The 23,554-nt window shown below is 36.1% G+C and overlaps 1 protein-coding gene across 1 annotated transcript in view; it reads right to left on the reverse strand.

Annotated features, from left to right (window-relative positions):
- LOC149791896 (uncharacterized) overlaps positions 1–23,554 on the reverse strand; it is a 198,587-nt gene that overhangs the window by 43,082 nt on the left and 131,951 nt on the right. Inside the window, exons 15-20 of the mRNA XM_089969492.1 lie at positions 23,390–23,444; positions 21,493–21,637; positions 11,989–12,062; positions 2,680–3,998; positions 1,450–1,553; positions 1,027–1,211 (exon numbers count right to left, since the gene is read on the reverse strand). Of these exons, the coding sequence (XP_089825618.1) occupies positions 1,027–1,211; positions 1,450–1,553; positions 2,680–3,998; positions 11,989–12,062; positions 21,493–21,637; positions 23,390–23,444 (1,882 nt within the window). The remainder of the gene's footprint in view (positions 1–1,026; positions 1,212–1,449; positions 1,554–2,679; positions 3,999–11,988; positions 12,063–21,492; positions 21,638–23,389; positions 23,445–23,554) is intronic.

The raw sequence follows: 23,554 nt of genomic DNA on the forward strand, positions 1-23,554 counted from the left end.
GAAAAAATCTTTGTTGGGGTTTGCACCAAAACAAGAAAATCAAATTCACTGGGTTACATTATTTGTCACCCTCTCAATGGGATTTCCTTTTCTCTGAGCAAACTCTAACACAGATTCTATCAATATCAAACCGTGATAACTAGGAAAACCAATGTAGATATTTTTTTACCTCCATAGTGTTTCTTTCCATATGTTGACTCAAAGGTTGTATGAAAAAGAATAAGGACACACCATAGTGCATGGGCTGAAGGCATAGATGAGACTGATGCACATGTTCTAAGAAATCTCTAGAACAGGGAGCTGGTGCATCATGCATGAACAATATATTGTGGCTAATTATGGAAAGGAGTGTCAACAATGCATTAAGCTTTAAGTCTGCCAGAAGGGCAATAACTTTAAGGAGCAAAGTGATTCATCAATGGTTAGACAGATGGATGGATTCAATGATTATAAATATATCTCCCATCTCTATGATGGTTTTGGAAATAAAGGCAAATTAAAACTTTTAACCAAAACCTTCAATTGTTGATGCAACTGTTTGTGGAAAAGTGATTAATATATCTTATTCCCACTAATACAGGCTTTGCTTGAATTCAGGTGCGCTGCCTAATATTTCATTATTTTCATTATTTACAAAGAACTTATTACTTGCTTATTACATCACCAAAATTATGAATATTACATTAAAAAGTATTTTTACAGTGCATCGACGTAACTACATTATTGATATTTTCTTTTAAATTGCTGCACAGTTTTAAAAAAATGGATTTTTTTATATCTCATTTTGGTCATTTTAAAGCCAACCACTTTTTCTGTGACCATGGACATTTTTATCTTATGGTTGATGTTTTCCCTTTTGAATTTTACTGTGCTAAAAGGGGTGCAGCCTTGAAAGAAACACTGCTGATTGCTCCATTGTTAAATCCAACATCTGTGTAGAACTAGTAATTTCTATAGAATCTGGTCTCTCATTAAAATAATACACAAACTCAAGTAAAAAAGCTGAGCTATATGCAATTTTAATACCTGTGAAAAATGACAAGAAATTTTGGCATCTCTTTTCATCCCTGATGATAAAGGTGAAGCTGGAGCACTCTGTTCCAAACTCCAGTCTCAGACTCTGGTATCCCATGCCAATGTCGATTAGTTGTAACTCTGTGATTGGCTGATTATCTATGCACATCAGCCAGTCTGAGTCATCATCCAAGTCACTGGGGAAAGAAAAAACATATAATAAAATTTGCTTTTGCCTGCAGCAACAAGTGATGCTGACAACCTAGGGTGTTTGTTGTCTTTATTGTTGTTGTTACTTTTGGAACTTAAATTTTCTATTTATAGTTTTGCTTCAATGAAAACTATACTATGCCTATGCTCATTTCACTTAATCTGTGTTAAATGCAAGACTTCAGTAAAACTGTAGTTTAAAATTACCAGCCAGAAAAGCCTTACCAACTGTTTCGATCTCCAATAACCTTGTAAATCAGAATACGACTGGATGTCAGCACCATCAGGCCTGGGAATTCATCAGGATTCATATACTGGACAATATCGCACTGCAAATACAAAGTACTTTTATTATTTGTTTAACTAATATATCTACTAACCTAATTACCTATCTAATGGTGTTATGTCAAGGTACAGCTGCCACAGCCACCCCAAGATTTTTCCAAAAGATAAAAAAGTTTGTTCGTGATCACTAATTCCATTCATACATTTGACATTAAATGAGCCACCCAAATATAATTATTTCTATGATGCATAATAACCTAATACATAAATAGCTTTTGAGACACAATTAACAATTTCTGATCTTTCCACACTTATTACTAATGAAGTTAAATAAGTCTTATTTTAAAGCAGGCATGTGCAATCTATGGCCCATGGGCCACATGCAGACTGCAACCTAGTTTCATCCAGTTACATTGACATTATATAGTGTGGCTTCAAAAATGGCGCTCTGGCCTATGCACTGGAGGATGGTGCAAAGAAAATATTCCAAAATGACTTGGAAAAGTAATGAATATTGTAAAAGAATATGAAAGTCTGCCATCATCAGCTACATTATACTTTTAAGCAGAAATGAAAATTCGTATAAATGATTCAAATATCTTGGCTCTCATGATGTCAAGGTTTGCAATCATTAGATATTGCTGCATTAAAACAAACTTAAATTAATTCAAGAAAAATAATTTTTTGTAAACTGTTTTGACCATCCATGTCTAAGGTAGCTGGAATGCTAATCTATCAGTTACCCTGTGTGAAAACTATAGCTCCCTTATAAACATGACACAGAGTCAGTAAAAAAAAAAACCCACCCAGACTTCTCAGCCAAATGAGCTCCATGTGATCTTGTTACCTTCCATGCTAACTCTCAGTCAAGTTGGTGAAACTGCCCTACCTATAAATTTAAACCAAGAACTGAATACCAGATAGACAGACAGATGACTTGACATGAGGTGGACAGATGGATGAAAGGACAATGTAACTTCATCTCACTTTCTTCTCACAGAAAAAACAAAACCATTATGTACATTGTAAATGTTGTCCCAAAATTGCCATTACACGTATTCAGAGACTTGTGATAGCAGCAGCCTACAAAAGAATCATAAAAAACGAATAATCTTTCACCACAAATCATGTTCATAAATGACAATGTAAAATATTACAGTTTTAGCTTACCTCTAGAACTCCTTGGCATTTTTCCTCCCCATCAAACAGCTTCAGCTCCAAATACAGTTGCAGATTGTGATCAATATTTGTAAAATTGCTATAATCAACTGACACATTTGCTCCTGCACTTTTTTCACCTTTGCTGGATTCAGCAGATTCCAGGGATTTAGAATAACCTGTTCCATTTTGTTGATTTTTCACTTCTACTGATGTAAAGTCAGAGTCATCTGTTTGCTCAGTATACATCCCATGCATTTTGAAAGCCCTGCCCATCTTTTTATCCCTCTGAAGTGCTGGAACATCTGTTGTATCAAGTATGGAGGAATCATTTTCATCGACAATGTCTTTCTGATTTATGAGTCCAGAACTGCTGTAAATACTTACAATGGGCTTTTGCCCAGAGTCAGACTTAATTGGAGTATTTTTAGCTGTGAAATAAACACTACCACTGCCATTGCCATTTGTCTCACAGTACAGTGAACCTGACATCGAGTCTTGGTATATCTTGCATGCTGCTTGATCCTGACTTTGACCTTGATCCTCATCTATATTAAGTTTTTGTACGTCAAAATCAATATCAATTACTGTTGCACATCTTTTGTTAATGTGAGTTCCTCTTCTGTTGCTTTCCCGTGTCTGGATGTGTTCATCTTTTGAATCTTTGTATCTGTCTTCAGGTGATTCACTACTACTGGATTTTCGTAGAGTCAGGAGGTCGTCTGATGAAACTGGACTAGGTTCCCCACCTACATCTTCCCCTGTGGGAGGAGACTTATTGCCAGGCAATGTATTTTCATACACACTTGAGACCATGCTTGAACATATACTACTGGAAAGTGGAGAACCTATTGGAGTTGTTTCCCCTGGAATGACATTTGAACCTGAACTTCCCCTTAGCATAGCAGTTTTTGAAGGTGAACTTGAAGTACCACCATTTAGTGAGATCTGTATGCGTGGCAAGTGACCACTCTCATTTTTAAAGAAGCTGTGAAAAACAGTTTCATCTTCTATTTTTTCATTTAGGGTAGAATCAGCAATGACTTCAGTAATGGTCTCAACCTCGCCTTTATTTGAAGTATTCAAAACCATTATATCACTCTCAACAGAAGAAACACTATTTCTGGATGTCTGGAATGTTGAAATAACTGGCCTGTTTATATCTAATCCAGAATTACTTCTAGGCAATTTTTGTGAATCTTGAGCACTTTTGCCTGAATCCGATGTTGACTGATCCACCTTTAAGTTAGTTCCTACAAGGTTGGGGGCAGGGTGAATGGGATGTTGAGTACTGATGTTGTCCTCCATAACTGAATCTTGTTCACATTCTTCTGAAAGACAAAAGACATTTAAACAATGGGGTGTTTTTTATCAGTACAATGTTCATAAAACACAAATATCCTACCATAATAGTGCCTGATGAATGAAACTAAGTGCAAAACTTAAACAGATGGGTGGAATGACATACAGACTAGAGCAAAACTATATTTGTGCTGTGTCACAAAAAGTGCCTTGTAACATGAATCTCTGCTCTGCATGATACTCAGGGTCCACAAAGTGCTCAGTACAGTTTGTGTGTGTGTGTAACCTGGATTTTTAATGTAGCTTTAACAATTTTTCAGTCATATCACTACTATGACTGCAGTGTGGCAGTTTATAGTCTTGTTGAGCAATGGGGTATCATGACATGTAGCATGATGTCCCACCCAGTCACATTATCCTGACACCAAGCCAGCCAGCCCTAACACTAACCTCTTAATGCTGAGCACCTAGCAACACAGCTGTTAGTACCATTTTTATAAGTCTCTGATATGACTCGGTCGGGGTTCAAACCTGCAACCTCCCACATCCAAGGTGTAGTATCAGTACAGTGAATTTCTGCTATAACATGATGGTTAAGGTCCTCAAAGTGCTCAATACAGTGAATCCCTGCTATAACATGATGCAGAGCTGTCAACCCTTCTGACTTGCATTTAGTGAAAAGAGGAATAAATATTCATGAATTCTGAAAATAGTTAGTGAAAAATAACTCAAATGGCAAGTCATACATCTTCAATAAACCAACCTATACTTCAGTGATTTCACCAAATTTCAATCTTTGTTTCAGGCTTGAAATTGTTCATGGGTACTTCTAACAACAGTTACCCATACATTATAATCTCATCTTAATCAAATTCTTTGAAAAGCTGTTTTCACTGAGTGTTCATTTAAAGAATTTACAATTGCTGTGTATAGGCACCATTTTTAAAAAAAGTTCCAATAAGGCCCCCATTTTCTTCACAAGTATTTGCAAAATTTTTCATATAAAAATATTTTAAAATACATTAAAATACTTGCTACAGGGTAAACTGTACCAATTCAATAAAACTACACCAATATCACAACTAGCAGTATATGGCTACTACCAGCATCATTACTGATATCACAACTAGCACTTTAACAGAATAAAGGTTATTTTATTCCAGATTTAAGCTGATTGAGAATTGGATTTTTTTAATGTGGGGTGAATCCATGAATCACAATCAAGAGTAGTGAAATTCACACCAAAATCTTGATGGTTGGCTGCTCTGCATGCATGGTTCCCATGCTTTTCTAAAGATAAATTTCCTGGTCATTTCCAGGGTTCTTCCAGGATGAAATAAATCTTTTCAAGGTTCATACATGACCAATACTGAATGGAATCAAAGAACATTTTAGATTGTAAAATATGCCTTTTCTAAATCTAAAGATGTTTCTCTTTCAAGACTCCCCAAAACATCTAAGTCAGAAAAGATGATCACGTTCAAAACCACAAAATGTATCACACGAAACTAACACCTAAAGTCATTTCAATGTACAGAATACAAATTTTAACATTGTTTTGCTGACCTGCATTAAGCTGACAAGTGGGAACAACATAATGAACATAAATTAGTTTTGTTTCCTTTCGTTATTCGTATTTCAAGAGCTGAAATCTTTAAAAGTTGTATCTGATCCTGTGAGAGCACAGAGTATGCTGAATTAATAATTCCCTTGGCTAGCACTTATGGGATTATGTCTTGCTTTCCTGCTTTATGTGGTAGGAATGGTCTTTTATGGTCACTGTGGATATTGTCTGTGTGCCTCAGACAGCATCTGAGAGTACAGAAGGGTCCTGCAGCTTTGATTCTCTCTACCGGTCAATCAAAGAGAATGAATAGTTTATTTGTCTTATATGATAGTTGATTCAAACTTAGAGGAATTGAGCCACATCAACACCAAGGAGAATTCCATTTTTGGAATGTAGGTGAATGTGGTCTGGATATGTTAAAATTGGAGAGGAGTAAGAAATGTCAGTCCAGGACATGTCGACTTGAATATTTATCTGATATTGGGAACACCAATGAAAGTATTCAATACCAGATCATAAAGGTCTGACGATTTTATTTCTCCTTATTAGAAGAGATATGATTAAATTGTCTGACATTATCAGTACTGTCTTTCCTGGAATGTGTTCCACATAAGTATGGGAGACATTGAGAACGACCTTCATTTGAAACAGGCAGATATAAAGATTCCTTTCTTGTGGTGTCCACTTGCCACTGACTCTAACAAAGACTAGTAGCAAGTATGGTCCCCAACCCAAGAGACTGACTGATGCCTGAACAGATTATTTCTAATTTTTAAGATTTATGTGTATTTCCACCAATAGGTATAGACAACACATTTCTAACACTAATCAAAATTGGTGTGTCCTTCTCCCAAATGCACCAAAAGTATTGTTCTTCATTGGAAAAGGCATCAGCCAAAATATTAGTTTCATCAAGGATGTTTCTTCAGCTCCTTGGTATATTTAGTGCGGCAGTGGACCAGTTACCCCAAGGCTACCTTTACATGTGCCCACTTTATCTAGATCTCAACTGAGATCAAACACTCCCTTCAAGACAAGGAGTAGCATGGGGTTCCATTAAAAGACAGATGGAATTTACCATCTCTATCTCTAAATCTGGGGTAGAAATTTATTGATTGAGCCTGTCCCAAGTCTCATTTTTCTGCTGGCACTCTACCACCAGTTTCACAAGCAGTTTCACAAGCAAAAGTTCTATTCCCTCTGTAGAACATACACCTTCACTGGATCACCTGGCGGTTCCATCATGAAGGGAATGATGAAAGTGAAAGGGGCTGGATGAACAAGATTTGGGATCCTCTGATGGAATTAAGACCACCCAATCTTTTCTAGGACAGGCTAATCTGAGTCTTGCTAAAAAGATGCCTGGTGTTCATAGGAGGATCACCAGTGAGTTGGAGGAATGGTGACTCACAGAGATTGGCAGGAACCCTGCCTATGAAGGTTCATTTGGTCATGAAGATTCTGCTGTTGTTGACAAACACTCCTGCAATCTCTGGCATTGATCATCTCTTCTATAATACATTTCCTGACAGGTTTTTGGAGAAACTGGGGCTTTAACTAATAAATTATTGGGCAGCTCTTGTGCCACTTGCTTTCTCACCTCTCAAATCGCCCCCATGACATGAGGGGAACATAGAGAGAGTGAGAGCACAGGGTGGCTGTATAATGTAAATTTTATGCAAGAAATAAGCAGGAGTGCATCTCTTCTAATCAAATCTTACAAGAGGCTGTAAATGCATGTGCCACCACTTGATGAGTCGCCCTTTTGATGTGGAACTGCTGTGGAATGCCCGTCTGGACTGGAAAATTTGGCTGGGTCAGATGGCTCCAAATATAATGTAGGTTAGCTGTATAACACAGAGATGATGGGTCCAGCTGTGCAGTGTGCTGGCTGTAATATGCTGTCATGGTTAGTTCTGTTGAGACATAGCCAGCCAAATATGACAGCAGTATGACTGCTAAAACCATACATGGAATGTCCAGACAGACATCTGGACCAGTTGGTAAGTAGCTGAGACAGTATACACCAGATGATAGATGACTTACAAGCTAGTCTGGCCCATAAAATTGAATGGTAAACCCACACACCCAGCTTCAATATCCAAAACTATGCAGAGGTGGGGAAAGGGACTTATCCCCAGCTGGATGCTGTTTATTTATCGAAAAAATTCACTCACCAACATCTCTGACAATAATGTCTATTATAAAATACAAATTACAGTGTGACCCCGCTATAGCGCGCTCCGTTATAACGCGAATTCGGATATAACGCGGTCATGGCATGGCTCCCGAAATTTCATATACATGTATTTTTCTTGTGTACAAAAAAAAATAATCTTAAAAAGTACGAAAAAAACCATAAAAAGTTGCTTATCATTTTGGGGAAGAGATCACGTATGAATAATGCAAGAAGATCGTGGCTCAGCTCCTGAAATTTTATATGCATTTTTCTCGCACATGAAGAAGTATTTGTTTCTTCTTAAAAGTAAGAAGAAGAAAAAAAATGCATAAAAAATTTATTCTGGGATCGCATACGTCTTCGCCAATGTCGCAAACTTGGATTGTTTTTCCTTATTGGCTGCAAAACATACCGTGTGGCTTTTTATTTATTGGCAACATTGGTTTGGAGTGCAGAAATTCAGAGGCCCCATGAAAGGAAGCCGCAAACTGGATATAAAATGCACTGAAATTTATCTATTATTACATAAACAAATTCTTTGTCATTACTGACAAACCATCTAAACAGTGCATTGTTATATCATAATCTGCTTATCTTGACATCTAGCATGAGTTCTGTATGTTGTGAAATATCCACTTTTTTGTCGCTGACATTTCTGGTAACGGAGATCAACCGGACGAAGCATTGTCTCGTAATCCATCTTTCATCGGATTTTCGACCGCTCGCTAGTAATTAATATATTTACAAAGACTGACATTTGTATGTGGATGGTAAGTAAAATTCCTCTTCTTTTCACTCAGAATTAAATCCTTCAGAACACTCACATTTTCTGTAATAATCCCTGTCATCAGAACACCTGTGTCTCTATTGTCCATTGACCCTTTGTTAATCTTCAGACGCATGCGGGGAAGGCAGCATCATGCTGCTACCACAAATGTAAAAAAAAAAAAATACATCTTACTTACTGGTTTATTCAGTAGGCATGGAGGGACAGTAACTAGAATAGTCTAAAAGACGGCCAATTCCTTTTAAAAATGTACCCAGAAAAAATAGTTTGCTGAAATTTCAAAGGGAACAGATTACCTTTGAAGCACCAACTGTTATGAAAACGTACTCAGCAAATTGAAAAAATACCAATCTCAATCATAAAATACAATTATTTGATGCTGCCACCACAATAAGAAATGGGCATTTGTTTGGTTCTCCAAAGCTGTCCTTTAGCAGTGACTTCAATAACACATGCACCCTTCATCAAAGAAAGCTGACTACAATCTTTCAATAACAGCAAAGAACTTTTCTTCAAAGGAAGTCAGTACCAAACTTAAATAAAAGTGATGGAATCTGGTGGATTTTTGCATTTTCCAACGTGACCAGAACACGTTAGCTGTGCTGTGAAAGTTTCCTTTTTGTAGGAAAAAAGTTTATTTTTACAAACGCTACCAACGGCGGCTTAAAACACAAACTAACTTTTACCGACTTGGAACATACCTGTGTTTTGTTATTCATTACATGATTGTGCTATGTTTTTCCACTAAATTCAGACCAATATGACCTGTTACAAAAATCAATGAATATTTTAAAGCTGTGTGTGTGCATATTTCGATGGAATCACTTGTATTGTGGATTCAATGTATATGATGAGGTTTGCAGGTGAGTCCATGGTGTTGATATTCTATTCATGCTATACATTAGACATTTATATATAAACAGGATTCACGTATATGAACCAATTCATGGTTCTCTAAATAAAGTAAACTATTATATTATGTCTTCTCTGTTATCACCACAGGTGTATATCTCATTTAATATGCATCAATTTAAGATGGTAACTGTGCCAATGAAGAGCGTATTTTACCGCCCGCATTTATTACCCACCCAAACACATTTTTTATGAGGGGGATATATTTTCTTCAGCTAAATGACTTGGTTGCATATAACACAGTTCCGTATATAATGCGATCGGGTTTTATGGCTCCCAACTACCATGTTATAGCAGGGTCACGCTGTATTTGCAGTTCCAATACTGGATTGTAATCACTTGTCATGGTGTCAGTTAGGTCTGCAGTTGCAGTTTCCACCATGCTTTTTCTTTGTCTTCACAAAGGGTGCAGGTAGCATTTGACAGCTTTAAAACTCATTAAACATTCTGAGGTGTAGTGGGGTGGAGACTTAAAATGTCATGCTCCTATGATTTTGAGTGTCCTTGTTTTTTCTCTATCCTTGAGCTGAGTTTGTAAGATGTGTTGAATGAGATGTCTTCTGCCCACTGTGAACACCTATTATGTTTGTGAAGATGGCACAGGACAAATAGGTCTCATGACTGTCCTCTACAATCTTAAATTCTATGCTCTTGTTGCATTTTGTTGCCATTTCTGGAATAAAATATAATGCAAACATGTGCATACAGCAAATAAAAGTGCAATACACTAAAATATAGCAGCACATAGCAATTTCACCAGTGAAATTTGCATACTACCAACATTGACAATACTGAATGGCATGAAAATTGCAAAAATATGAATGAATTTAACAGAAATTATGTAAATGTTCATACATAATGTATAACAGTGTTCTGATGTACTTTACCAATCAAAAGAATGGTGAATGGTCAAAATTAAGTAAACATTTTAATAGATTCAAGGAAGCAAAAGCTGAAACTGTTTGAATCTAAGATACCAGCTGTCACCTAACTGGAACGAAGGGGATTTAACCTGAATGAGTTACTTCCCTTCATCAATATGTTATACAGTCAGAAAGATGTTTTTCAGCTGGATTTGGAGGTAACAGAGACTAATCCTAATGTTAATGTATTTGACAGAAATGACAAAGCACAGAATATGATGTTTTGCAAGTTATGTCAAAAGCACAAACAGCAGAACAACTCTGTCTGGCCTGATGTTTCCAAGTTTAGAAAGCCAGTCTTTGTCGACCATGTGAACAGATTCATTGTGATTCTACAAAACTTGTAGGCATTAATGTTCCTAGAACAAAGTGAAATCCAATGTTGTTGGAACATATAGTATTTTTTGTCTGAATATCTTGTGTTTTCCTTTTAGCTTCTGGTGTTTTTAACTCAATATCCTGGTTCCCATGGAATATTTGTTGCTTTAAATTTTTTTCAGATTTCAACATCTCTAAGTATGTCACTTTGCTCCATTGTCTCCGTCATATTTGGAATAAATTAAAGTTAAATACTGGTAAAACACATTATAACAAGATGCTCAGGTCCAAAGAAAAACATCACAATATAAGCAGGATCGCACTAAAATTTAAAAAAAAATACTTCCCCACAGAAAAAGTGCATTGAAATTTCAATGTCATCAGTTTAACTAACCTCTTGATTATACATTGTCTGTACTGGGGGCCATGCTGCCATTTTAATGACTTGCATTATTATGGGTTTTACTTGTACAAGTAACTGATATATTTTAAAACCAATGCAAACAAAGGACAAAATCATTACCAAAAGAATTATAAACTTCATACAAATATAATCATACATATGATTCTATTTGTTATCCTTTTATACAAATCATAGATTGATTTCATAACTTCATGATAATAAAGTTAGTTACTTGACATTAAAATACTCTATATGAATCAGATAAATACAATATCATAATGTCTCTAAATTAATTAAATCTTTACTTAAAATAATGTTGTTGTTGTTGTAGGGTTTAATGCTATTTTTCAGCACATGATAGGCTATACATGGTGGCCAGTATTAATGGTGGACAAAGAACCTGGGAAAACCCCGGAAAGAACCACCAACCCATGAGAAGCTACTGGAAAGCTTTCCCACATACCCACATTAGCCGAATCCGAGACTCAAACCCACACAGACAGAGGTGAGATGGCAGTGATCCATAACGGAGAGCGTTTCAGACCACTCAGCCACTCAGGGCCCCTCACTTAAAATAATATATAACTTTAAAAAATTGGAGAATAAAAGACTGCAAATTTCAAATGTTTCATTTGTTAAGTCTACTTATTCCATACATTTGTTAGAGGAACAAACATCAGACAGCCAGATTTAAATGACGTGATAAAGAAAGCATGTGAAAACTATATACAGTAAGAGAATTGTTAGATCTCCGTGGCGTACAAAGTACAACACTAATCTTATACTGCAAGAATTGTTTTTATAAGTGAATCTATTAGGAGATACTATATTTGAATATTAATTTAATAAAATGAAATGAAATTCATTTTGTAAATTCAGTAAATTATCGATTCTGAGTGGCTAAAATATTTTGATCGCAAATGAATTTACCATGTCTCTTTTTCTTAATATTCTTTTGTCTTCTTAGTGCAGGGGGGGTCACTTGATCAGGCTCTTTTTTTAGTCTGTTGAAAAAAGAAAGTAAAATATTTTGAATTCTATGTAAATTCAAGTAAAGCAAACGAATCTCCTCCCTCCCAAAAACTCGAGAAAAAATTAACCCAAAACAAAATATTACCCAAACATAATAAAACAGTTTTGTGTAACAGTACTATCTAAAAATACCAGAGGTATAACATGTCAATAAACCATTTTGACATCACAATATTTCCTGTAAGAATGTGCTGCCATTATATCTCAATACATAATGCACATATTTGAACTCTATGTGAATTCAAGCAAAAACCAATGAATCAAGAAAAAGAGAAAAACCCAAACTGTACCCCTAAATACTAAAAACTCTTTGCATGAGAATACTTTATAAAATTACCTACAGTGTAACAAGCCATTTTTGGCATCACAACATTGTTTTTTTTTACAGTGCAAGTGAATACACCAGTGAAGTAGCACAAAAATTTGATGCATTGAGAAAAATAAAGAAAACTGTTTTTTTTCTCATAAAATATGTTCCTTGACAATACCTACCCAATCATAATGGTTTAGGAGAACTACTACTACCTCTTACCTTGCAAATCCAGCTCTACCAGGAAAAACATTTTAATTAAGAAAATTAAAGTTAACTGCCCACCTAGGTGGCAGTTAAACAGAGTGATCTCCCTTTTATATAATGATCAATGCCAAATCCCAAGAATACTTCAGTTACTACTGGAGCAGAATGAATGCTCTCTTAGAAGAATGTAACTGTGCGGAGGCTGGGAGGCCATATATGTATTATGATTAGGTAATTTTATCAAAGAAACATACTTTACAAGAAAAATTTGGTTTCTTCTTCAGATATTTACCTTTTCATAATACTTTAAGAGAACAGGTAAGAGGTGGAGAGAGTTACATCCCCTTACACAGGAGAGGTCATGTCTCCTATGGTATGTGAGGTGGCTTCTTGATAGGTAACCCAGCTGGAACATTGACTGCTGATGTGCAGCATTTATTAAAGAAAATAATTTCCCTCACAAAATCAACTGAAGTCATAAAGCCGAGTCCTTAGGAAACTGTCAAATGACCTGGAAAGGTAACCTGTTGTACTGCAGTGATATGCCCCACCAGGTCAAACTGAGCAATTTGGGATGAAAGATATCTGAGTTAGAAACTCAAAATAAACTTTAAAAAGTTTACTATGACCTCCATCCCATGGCTTCGATAATGTCATTTAGGGAACAGTTTCACTTTACCTTATCTTACTGCTTGCTATAACTAACCTAACTTCAAGTGCTTGGTTTAATTCTTGATATGCAGAGCAGAAAATCAATCGTATCCTGGACAGGAGTGCCTTATCAAGGACAGGAGTACCTTTGAGAGGTAAGAATAAATGGTTTGGTTTTTTCGGGTACCACTTCAGTGCTCTCTCATAGTCCTGTAAGTAACTTCAAGATGAATGGTCTGGGATAAAAAAAGTGACGTAACCAAAAGAAACTTATTTTCAATTAGTGGGAGCCTTTTCTTGATATTAAAACAGGGACCATCATGAGTACACTAATCCATTCAGTTGAAACTTTCTGTAGTTCAGTCAACCGACAAGGCATGTATTTTGCTGATTCTGCCAATGCCAGTAGAGTAGGGAACAGGTCTTATATTAAATGTGTCAAGATCATTTCATGCATTGTTTCATTCAGTCTGGTTAGCACCCATGACAGATTCCACTTGTGAATGCTTTTGATATGTGACAACAAAATTTTTAACAACAGTAAAAAAAATCTGATTATTTCTTGTTGACTTGAACAGGTCTTTGGCAACAACTGTAGGTGAGGGGACCCTGGACAACGTAAGGGGTGTACTGAATGTGATCCTGAAAGACAATGAAACCACTTGCCAATTCCAGAATGTTATGGTAATTTCTTTTCTAAAAACAGCAAAGAACAGAAGCCTTGACGCCACTGGGATACCCATTACAGGCAGTATGAAAATGGTGTCATTTTGTGTTACTGGGAGGCTGGAATGGAACAAAACTAGGGCAGAAATGATTTTCTTGTCATTGCCTCTTGTCCACTTTCATTCTTTTGAGAACTGTTGCCTTCTCAAGATATAGGATTAGTAGGACAGGGAGTCTGCTGTGTCCTAGTGGCAGCCTTTCTATTATTATGTTTACTTCCCTGAAAATCCCTCCTCAGTGCCTGATGCTGTGTATAAGGAAAATTTGTCTTTTTAATAGCTTATTTATGTATTTCCTGGGCCTGGTTATGGAAGAGGAGGTTAAAAGAACTGGCTGTGATCTGTGGTGAAGTGGACAGCACTGTATCTCTTTCTGCCAGTTTTAAGCATGTCACTGCTGTTACAGCATTGGCCAGGGTATATCAAGCAAATATGTTTAGGAGGCACACAATCTGAAGAAAAAAACCCAGACTGACATGCATGTCCTGTGGGATTTGAGCGGGCACTTGATAAACTGTTTTCTGCTAGTTGGAAGATTGCCATAAGTCCAACATACAGTGTCATTAAAAGACTTTCAATCAATCTGTACTGAGTAGGGTTATGAAATCCCCAAGGCTAAAGTGTCTCTGGAGTGTGGATCTTATAAAACCTTCTACTAAAATTGATGGAAGGAAGAGTCTGTGGATGCAAGGGTCCTGTAAATTGCCTGTGTAAACAACCAAGAGTAAACGACTTGCCCAGAATCTGGTAACAGTTTGCATATCAATTTGTCCATCTTGATTAGTAAGTCAGCTGATGTTGAACAAGCCGATGATGGAAGAGGAGGAGAGAACTTCGGTGGCAACAAGTGAAAGATTTTCTTGACTTATGCCCAAAAGGCAGAGTTTTCTTTCATAGTGCAATCTGTCAAAGATGATGGAGCCTGTGAGCATACTTTGTTGTCTCTAGGTGAATGGGATAATGCCAATGAATCCTGTACAATCTGAGACATAGCTGAAGATTGTCTGAAGGGGTGGCTCACAATGCTCACAGAACATCCTGACTGGAATATGGTCATTTTGGAACATGGTCACTTCCAGATGATCACTATATGCACTTTTTGAGAGCCAAAGGCATTAGAATGCAGTGTAACCACATCCTGTCTGTACAGTGGCATTGATGTGGACAGTTAGAACATTGAGTGACTTTTGGCATTATGCTGAGAAATGCTGATCTACAGGAGTCCTGAGTGGTGTGGAGTAGAAGAACCTAACAAAGACTTTCCATCCTTTTACTTAAAGGGTAAGAATGACTGTGGTGTTGACTTGTTGCAATCTGGGATGTATGGCTGACATATTGCAGCATCCAGTCAAAACAGAATAGTACTTCTAATTTGTGAGACAGTGTCTTAGTTGGCTTGATTTGATCTAGATCTCACTTGGTTTGACTTGATCTAGATATTGCTTGGCTTGATTTGATATAGATCTTGCTTGGCTTGATTTGATGTAGATCAGACTTGGCTTGATTTGATACAGATCTGACTTGGCTTGATTTGATATTGATCTGACTTGGCTTGATTTGATATAGATCTGACTTGGCTTGATTTGATATAGATCTTGCTTGGCTTGATTTGATATAGATCTGACTTGGCTTGATTTGATATAGATCTCATTCAAATAAAGATGATAGAGAATGGCCATCAGTGTCATGCATTTTCACCAAAAAAAGATTTGTCATGTTGAGGCAGCTGAGTTCTGGAGAATGATACTCTTCAAAAAGTAGCTCATTAGCTTAATCTCTGAATGTGCCATTCTGCACATCCCCTTTTTTGGGGTCCCCAGTACTGCACATTGCAAAGCTTCAGTCCAACAGGCACATATCTGATGCATATTCATAAAGTGTCAACCTCAGCAAGGTAGATATTAAGAATGGCTGTCACTTCCATATTTCCAATTTTTACAAAGCTTACACTTCATCCTGCCTATATATAGTCTAAATCTGTGAGACAAGATATTATATACAGGTATAGCCAGGAATGGTCTGCTTTATGAACTCAGAGGATATACATTGCTACACCCTATGTGAAAATTTACCTGCAAGAAAGGACCATGTGGCAGCCTACATAGGTAAAAGTACTGAAGCATCACTATCATGTTATGACTCAAAGGTCTTAAAATAAGTAACAGAAAAGAAAGAAAAAAAACCAAATAATTTATTTTCCTATCATACAAAGTGAAACTTTAAAAAGAACTTACAGTATTTTGAATTAAACCCCAAACAGTCCTAAAAGTTCTATTACAGAGTTCCAAAGTATGGTTCTGAATGAGTTCCACCTGTGTTCCAAACTAATTCCAATAATGAATGTGCTGCTGTGGCAGCAGTTTTGAATGTCCTAATGTGCCAACTGTACTGATATAATCCAAAATGTCCTTGAGTAAATTATCAATAATTCCAAATTAGTCATTTTGACCAGAAATGTTAATGAGCACTTTGTATTCCAGTTAATAATTTAAATAATAAATCCTCTCAAATATTAACTGAAACACAACTGAAATAGATTTCACTAAGACTGAAGTTAAGAATGGAATGAGTAGATTCCAATGTAAACAATCTTATATACCTGTCCACGTGACCTTTGTCATAATAATCATTTTCTGAAAATACACTGTCATCATAATGGAATTTTCCATCAAATTTCATAAACAAGGTCAGGTCTGTTTACCAAAATTTAGCAAGCTACATCAGAAAGGGCAGGTAACATGTTTTTCTGAGGGAAATATCAGTGTCCTGAATTAAAACTTTTTACCAACAAATAATAATTTTAATATATAATCAATTAATTTATAAAGAAAATTTATCATTTTAATATGTTGTTTACAGAAAACACGATATCAGTCAGGTACTCCTACCACCAATTATGGACAAATCAATTACACAATATAGATATACATAACAAACAATACTTATGAAGTGGATACTATAAAACAAATTCTAATATAAACTTACCTGTAGGAAAGGCCAAATAAATTGCTTTCATAGGTAAAGTGGCCAAGCATTGTTTTAAATAACTATGAAGTGGACACTATGATTACAAATTATGATTAGAAAAATAAGTATCCAACTGCAGCAAAAATTACAAAGCAATTTCCTTTGAGTTTCCTACCATGCTAATGTAATAGTATTTTCTCCAGGATGCATGATTTTGAAAATCTTTCTAACTGTAACAAATCTCTCCCACCCACCCACAGGGTCTTAAAAAGAAGTTAATGCATGGAAATGGCACATATTCAATTTTGCTTCAAGCATTAAAAAGATGAAACCTTATTAATATTAAAAAACTTCAAACCAATGATGTAAGCACTTGCCATAATCAAGCACTAGGTGACATTTTGAAAGTGAACAGAAAGATTTTACATTGATTATCTATGGCATAAAATGCCAGACATGCTATTTTTGGCATTAAGTGACAATGCCTCAGCTATTATATGAGTTCTAGTGAATGACATATTCCATTGTTATGACACATGATGAATAAACAATAGCAATGAAAATAAACAACAATAGTAAATTTTATCATTATCTATTGAATGTTTTACCAAATGCCTTTGTTGAAACATTCCTGTTCTCATATAAAAACTGGCATTTCTGCTCTACCATCACTTTTTAACAACATAAGTGGCAGTCAATTAATTTTGACAAATGGAACCACATAACTGTGTCTGGATATGCTTCTGTAAGGAAAAGGCCACATTAAAGTGTCTTTATATACTTCTGTAAGGAAAAAGCCACACTGACTTGTCTGGATATGCTTCTGTAAGGAAAAAGCCACATTAATGTGTCTGGATATACTTCTGTAAGGAAAAAGCCACATTAATGTGTCTGTATATACTTCTGTAAGGAAAAAGCCACACTGATGTGTCTGGATATGCTTCTGTAAGGAAAAAGCCACATTAATGTCTGTATATAGTTCTGTAAGGAAAAAGCCACATTGATGTGTCTGGATATGCTTCTGTAAGGAAAAAGCCACATTAATGTCTGTATATACTTCTGTAAGGAAAAAGCAACATTGATGTGTCTGGATATGCTTCTGTAATGAAAAAGCCACATTAAAGGGCCTTTATATACTTCTGTAAGGAAAAAGCCACACTGATTTTTCTGGATATGCTTGTGTAAGGAAAAAGTCACATTAATGTGTCTGGATATACTTCTGTAAGGAAAAAAGCTACATTAATGTGTCTGTATATACTTCTGTAAGAAAAAAGCCACATTGATGTGTATGGATATGCTTCTGTAAGGAAAAAGCCACATTAATGTGTCTGGATATACTTCTGTAAGACAAAAGCCACAATGATGTGTCGGGATATGCTTCTGAAAGGAAAAAGCCACATTAAAGTGTCTGTATATACTTCTGTAATGAAAAAGCCACATTCATTTGTCTGGATATGCTTGTGTAAGGAAAAAGCCACATTAATGTGTCTGTATATACTTCTGTAAGGAAAAAACCACATTAATGTGTCTGTATATACTTCTGTAAGGAAAAAGCCACATTGATGTGTCTGGATATGCTTCTGTAATGAAAAAGCCACATTAAAGGGCCTTTATATACTTCTGTAAGGAAAAACCCACACTGATTTTTCTGGATATGCTTGTGTAAGGAAAAAGTCACATTAATGTGTCTGGATATACTTCTGTAAGGAAAAAAGCTACATTAATGTGTCTGTATATACTTCTGTAAGAAAAAAGCCACATTGATGTGTCTGGATATGCTTCTGTAATGAAAAAGCCACATTAAAGGGCCTTTATATACTTCTGTAAGGAAAAAGCCACACTGATTTTTCTGGATATGCTTGTGTAAGGAAAAAGTCACATTAATGTGTCTGGATATACTTCTGTAAGGAAAAAAGCTACATTAATGTGTCTGTATATACTTCTGTAAGAAAAAAGCCACATTGATGTGTATGGATATGCTTCTGTAAGGAAAAAGCCACATTAATGTGTCTGGATATACTTCTGTAAGACAAAAGCCACAATGATGTGTCGGGATATGCTTCTGAAAGGAAAAAGCCACATTAAAGTGTCTGTATATACTTCTGTAATGAAAAAGCCACATTCATTTGTCTGGATATGCTTGTGTAAGGAAAAAGCCACATTAATGTGTCTGTATATACTTCTGTAAGGAAAAAACCACATTAATGTGTCTGTATATACTTCTGTAAGGAAAAAGCCACATTGATGTGTCTGGATATGCTTCTGTAATGAAAAAGCCACATTAAAGGGCCTTTATATACTTCTGTAAGGAAAAACCCACACTGATTTTTCTGGATATGCTTGTGTAAGGAAAAAGTCACATTAATGTGTCTGGATATACTTCTGTAAGGAAAAAAGCTACACTAATGTGTCTGTATATACTTCTGTAAGAAAAAAGCCACACTGATGTGTCTGGATATGCTTCTGTAAGGAAAAAGCCACATTAATGTGTCTGGATATACTTCTGTAAGACAAAAGCCACAGTGATGTGTCGGGATATGCTTCTGAAAGGAAAAAGCCACATTAAAGTGTCTGTATATACTTCTGTAACGAAAAAGCCACATTCATTTGTCTGGATATGCTTCTGTAAGGAAAAAGCCACATTAATGTGTCTGTATATACTTCTGTAAGGAAAAAAGCCACATTAATGTGTCTGGATATACTTCTGTAAGGAAAAAAACCACATTAATGTGTCTGTATATCCTTCTGTAAGAAAAAAGCCACATTGATGTGTCTGGATATGCTTCTGTAAGGAAAAAGCCACATTAATGTGTCTGTATATACTTCTATAAGACAAAAGCCACAATGATGTGTCTGGATATGCTTCTGTAAGGAAAAAGCCAAATTAATGTCTGTATATACTTCTGTAAGGAAAAAGCCACATTAATGTGTCTGTATATACTTCTGTAAGGAAAAAGCCACATTAATGTGTCTGTATATACTTCTGTAAGGAAAAAGCCACATTGATTTGTCTGGATATACTTCTGTAAGGAAAAGAGCCACATTAATGTGTCTGTATATACTTCTGTAAGGAAAAAGCCACACTGATTTGTCTGGATATACTTCCATAAGGAAAAAAGCCACATTAATGTGTCTGTATATACTTCTGTGAGAAAAAAGCCACACTGATGTGTCTGGATATGTTTCTGTAAGGAAAAAGCCACATTAAAGGGTCTTTATATACTTCTGTAAGGAAAAAGCCACATTGATTTTTCTGGATATGCTTCTGTAAGGAAAAAGCCACATTAAAGTGTCTGTATATACTTCTGTAAGGAAAAAGCCACATTGATTTTTCTGGATATGCTTCTGTAAGGATTTTTGTTGTTGTTATAGGGTTTAACGCCATTTTTCAGCACAAGATAGGCTATACATGGCGTTCAGTATTAATGGTGGAGGAAAAACCGAGAAAACCCCGGAAAGAACCACCGACCCACGAGAAGTTACTGGCAAGCTTTCTCACATATCCACGTTTGCCGAGCCCGAGACTCGAACCCATGCAGACAGAGGTGAGATGGCTGTGATCCGTGACAGAGAGCGCTTTAGACCACTCGGCCACTCGGGGCCCCGCTTCTGTAAGAAAAAGGTCACATTAATGTCTCTGTATATACTTCTGTAAATAAAAAGCCGCAATGATTTGTCTGGATATGCTTGTGTAAGGAAAAAGCCACATTAATGTGTCTGGATATACTTCTGTAAGGAAAAAGCCACATTAATATGTCTGGATATGCTTCTGTGAGGAAAAAGCGACATTAATGTGTCTGGATAAGCTTCTGTGAGGAAAAAGCCACATTAATGTGTCTGGATATACTTCTGTAAGGAAAAAGCCACATTAATGTGTCTGGATATGCTTCTGTAAGGAAAAAGCCACATTAATGTGTCTGGATATGCTTTTGTGAGGAAAAAGTGACATTAATGTGTCTGGATATGCTTCTGTGAGGAAAAAGCCAAATTAATGTGTCTGGATATACTTCTGTAAAGAAAAAGCCACATTAATGTGTCTGGATATACTTCTGTAAGGAAAAAGCCATATTAATGTGTCTGGATATACTTCTTTTTTAAAAAAAAGACACATTAATGTGTCTGTATATACTTCTGTAAGGAACAAGCCACAAGAGTAAGTATAGTAAGACAAAAGCAATTAGGATTCGGCCAATGTGGGTATGTGAGAAAGCTTGCCTGTAGCTTCTTGTGGGTCGGTGATTCTTCACGGGGTTTTCCCCGGATTATTCCTCCACCATTATTGCTGGCCACCATGCATAGCCTATTGTGTGCTGAAAAATGGCATTAATCCCCACAACAACAACAACAAAAGCAATTTGACTCTAATCAGTATAACAGTGTCAATATGGGGCTGCCATTCATCAGATATTCTTGAAAACTAGCCTCCAGTTCGAACGTTGACTGCCAATGGAACATGCTATACAGCATTATCTCATTCCGACATAGATATCCAGTCAGCATCTTATACCATTGGACTATGATGCAAGCAAGATAAAAACTCACAACTGTGTTTCCTTTTGAATGACATTGGGTGAGGCAATTTTTTGGGTCGCTGTAGCAGTCAGGATTGCTCCATCTGGGACATCTTTTGTTGATACCTCGAAGATCATCTTCCCCATGCATTTTGGACATTTCTGTGGCTTAAATTCTGAAACAATAAATACTAACTTCAGATCATTTCATTTGGCAGATTTACAGCATCCAGTTTTAACTTTTTTAAAATGCAATTACTAATGAGTAATCCTTGGTACTTCTACATGTAGGTCAGTCTCCATTTACTGACCTTTATATAATTAAACAAAATATATTTCTGAAATGGCAGTTAATGTTAGTACCTGATCTTTATGAAAAGAGTGGAGAAAAGTTCTTTATAAAATACTGAGACTTTTGTATAGATGAATTATTATTATTTCATCCATTTTCTTTGTGACAATGAGTTTCCAGACTTCTTCCACCTGATGACTTTATTGTGTTGTCACCTGCCATCTTCAGCTACTGACAGAAATTCTTACATACCACTCACCCATAAATATAAACAAACTATACATGTATTCATGAAGTTAAATGCCGCATCACAGATCCTGCCAAACTGACTTAATAACAAAATTTAACCAGGCAGATGGAGAGAAATATAAACAAGGGTAACTATATATATGCTTGTACCAAAATCCTGGTGAAGCATAAATAAGAGTCCCTCAACAGAATTCAAGGTAAGATCATTTATTCTTTTAAACTACTGAGAGCTGAAAACATGTCTGACATTCTTGAGCAATAAGATTTTCAAGTTAGCCACAGTGGCAGACATATCTGTTATGAGATTGTCACGATTTCCCTTTTGGGACAAACTAGACATGATTTGAAGAAAACCACATGACCATTCAGGAGAAGCAGTCATAACAAGATTTCCAAGATGGCCACTGTGAAGGCCATAATTTTGGTCAGATCAGTGTCATGTTTATTTGGGACCATCTTGAAATTATAATTTTAGTATTTCACTGAAAATCTCATGTCAATATGACCTTCCCTCTATGATTGTTGCTATGATAGCTACATTGGATATCATATCTGCACCATTTTCATCTACTACCAACCAGCCATACAGAATATCACATAATCAAATTTTTCTTAGATACTACAATAAATCTTGAGGAAAAAAAACACATGCTGATGTGACTTTCTGCTAAGAATGAGTAGCATTAACAAATTTTTCATGACGACTGATGTGGAGACAATTATGATAATGGGTGTCAATTTCATTAAGAACTTCTGTGGTGAAATCATACAAAAATGACTTTCCATTCAGAGCATGGCAAAAACAAGACTTTCAAGATGGCTGTTTAGTGACCATATTGGACAGCAGATCAGCACAGGACCAACTAAATATCAAGAAAGGTCTTGCAGTGAAAATACCGTGATGATGCGACCATCCATGCAGGTGTTGCAATACAATTTTTAAGGAGACCAATGTGGCAGATATATTGAATAACCAAAGGGAATGATTCTCATTTAGAATGAACAAACATCAAAGAAGCTTCTGGTGAAAATTCCATGCTGATAAGACTTTCCGTTCAAGGGATATAGGTATAGCAGCCATACTGTATATCAGATTAGCACAATTTTCAACAAGACATCATAAAAAGCCTTTAAGAGAAAACACCATGTTGATACAACTCAGGAGGAGTAGTGACAACAAAATTTCAAGATAGCCATTGTAGTGGTCATACTGGCTTTCTGAACAGCACCATTTTCTTTTAGCACCAACTACACATTGGGATGAATCTCTGTCCTAAATATAGTACATAATAATGAGTAGTGATAGCAAACTTGTGCTAATGGATCAATGGACAATAAGCATTTCTGGTCTAAGACCAGTAGACCTACATGTAAAATGGGTGTATACCTTTTGCCTTGAAACTTGGTTCATCATTATAGAACTGGTAAGAACAGCTGTAACACTGCAATGAGAATATACACTTAATCAAGGCTTGGAACAGGAAATTTAAGGTAAATTCTGCTTATCAGAGACTTCCTACCTTATCACATTAACATTAGGGAACATAAACTG

The sequence above is a fragment of the Sinohyriopsis cumingii genome, chromosome 9 (genome assembly GCF_028554795.1).
Source record: "Sinohyriopsis cumingii isolate HCF-2022 chromosome 9, ASM2855479v2, whole genome shotgun sequence".
Lineage (NCBI taxonomy): Eukaryota > Metazoa > Mollusca > Bivalvia > Unionida > Unionidae > Sinohyriopsis > Sinohyriopsis cumingii.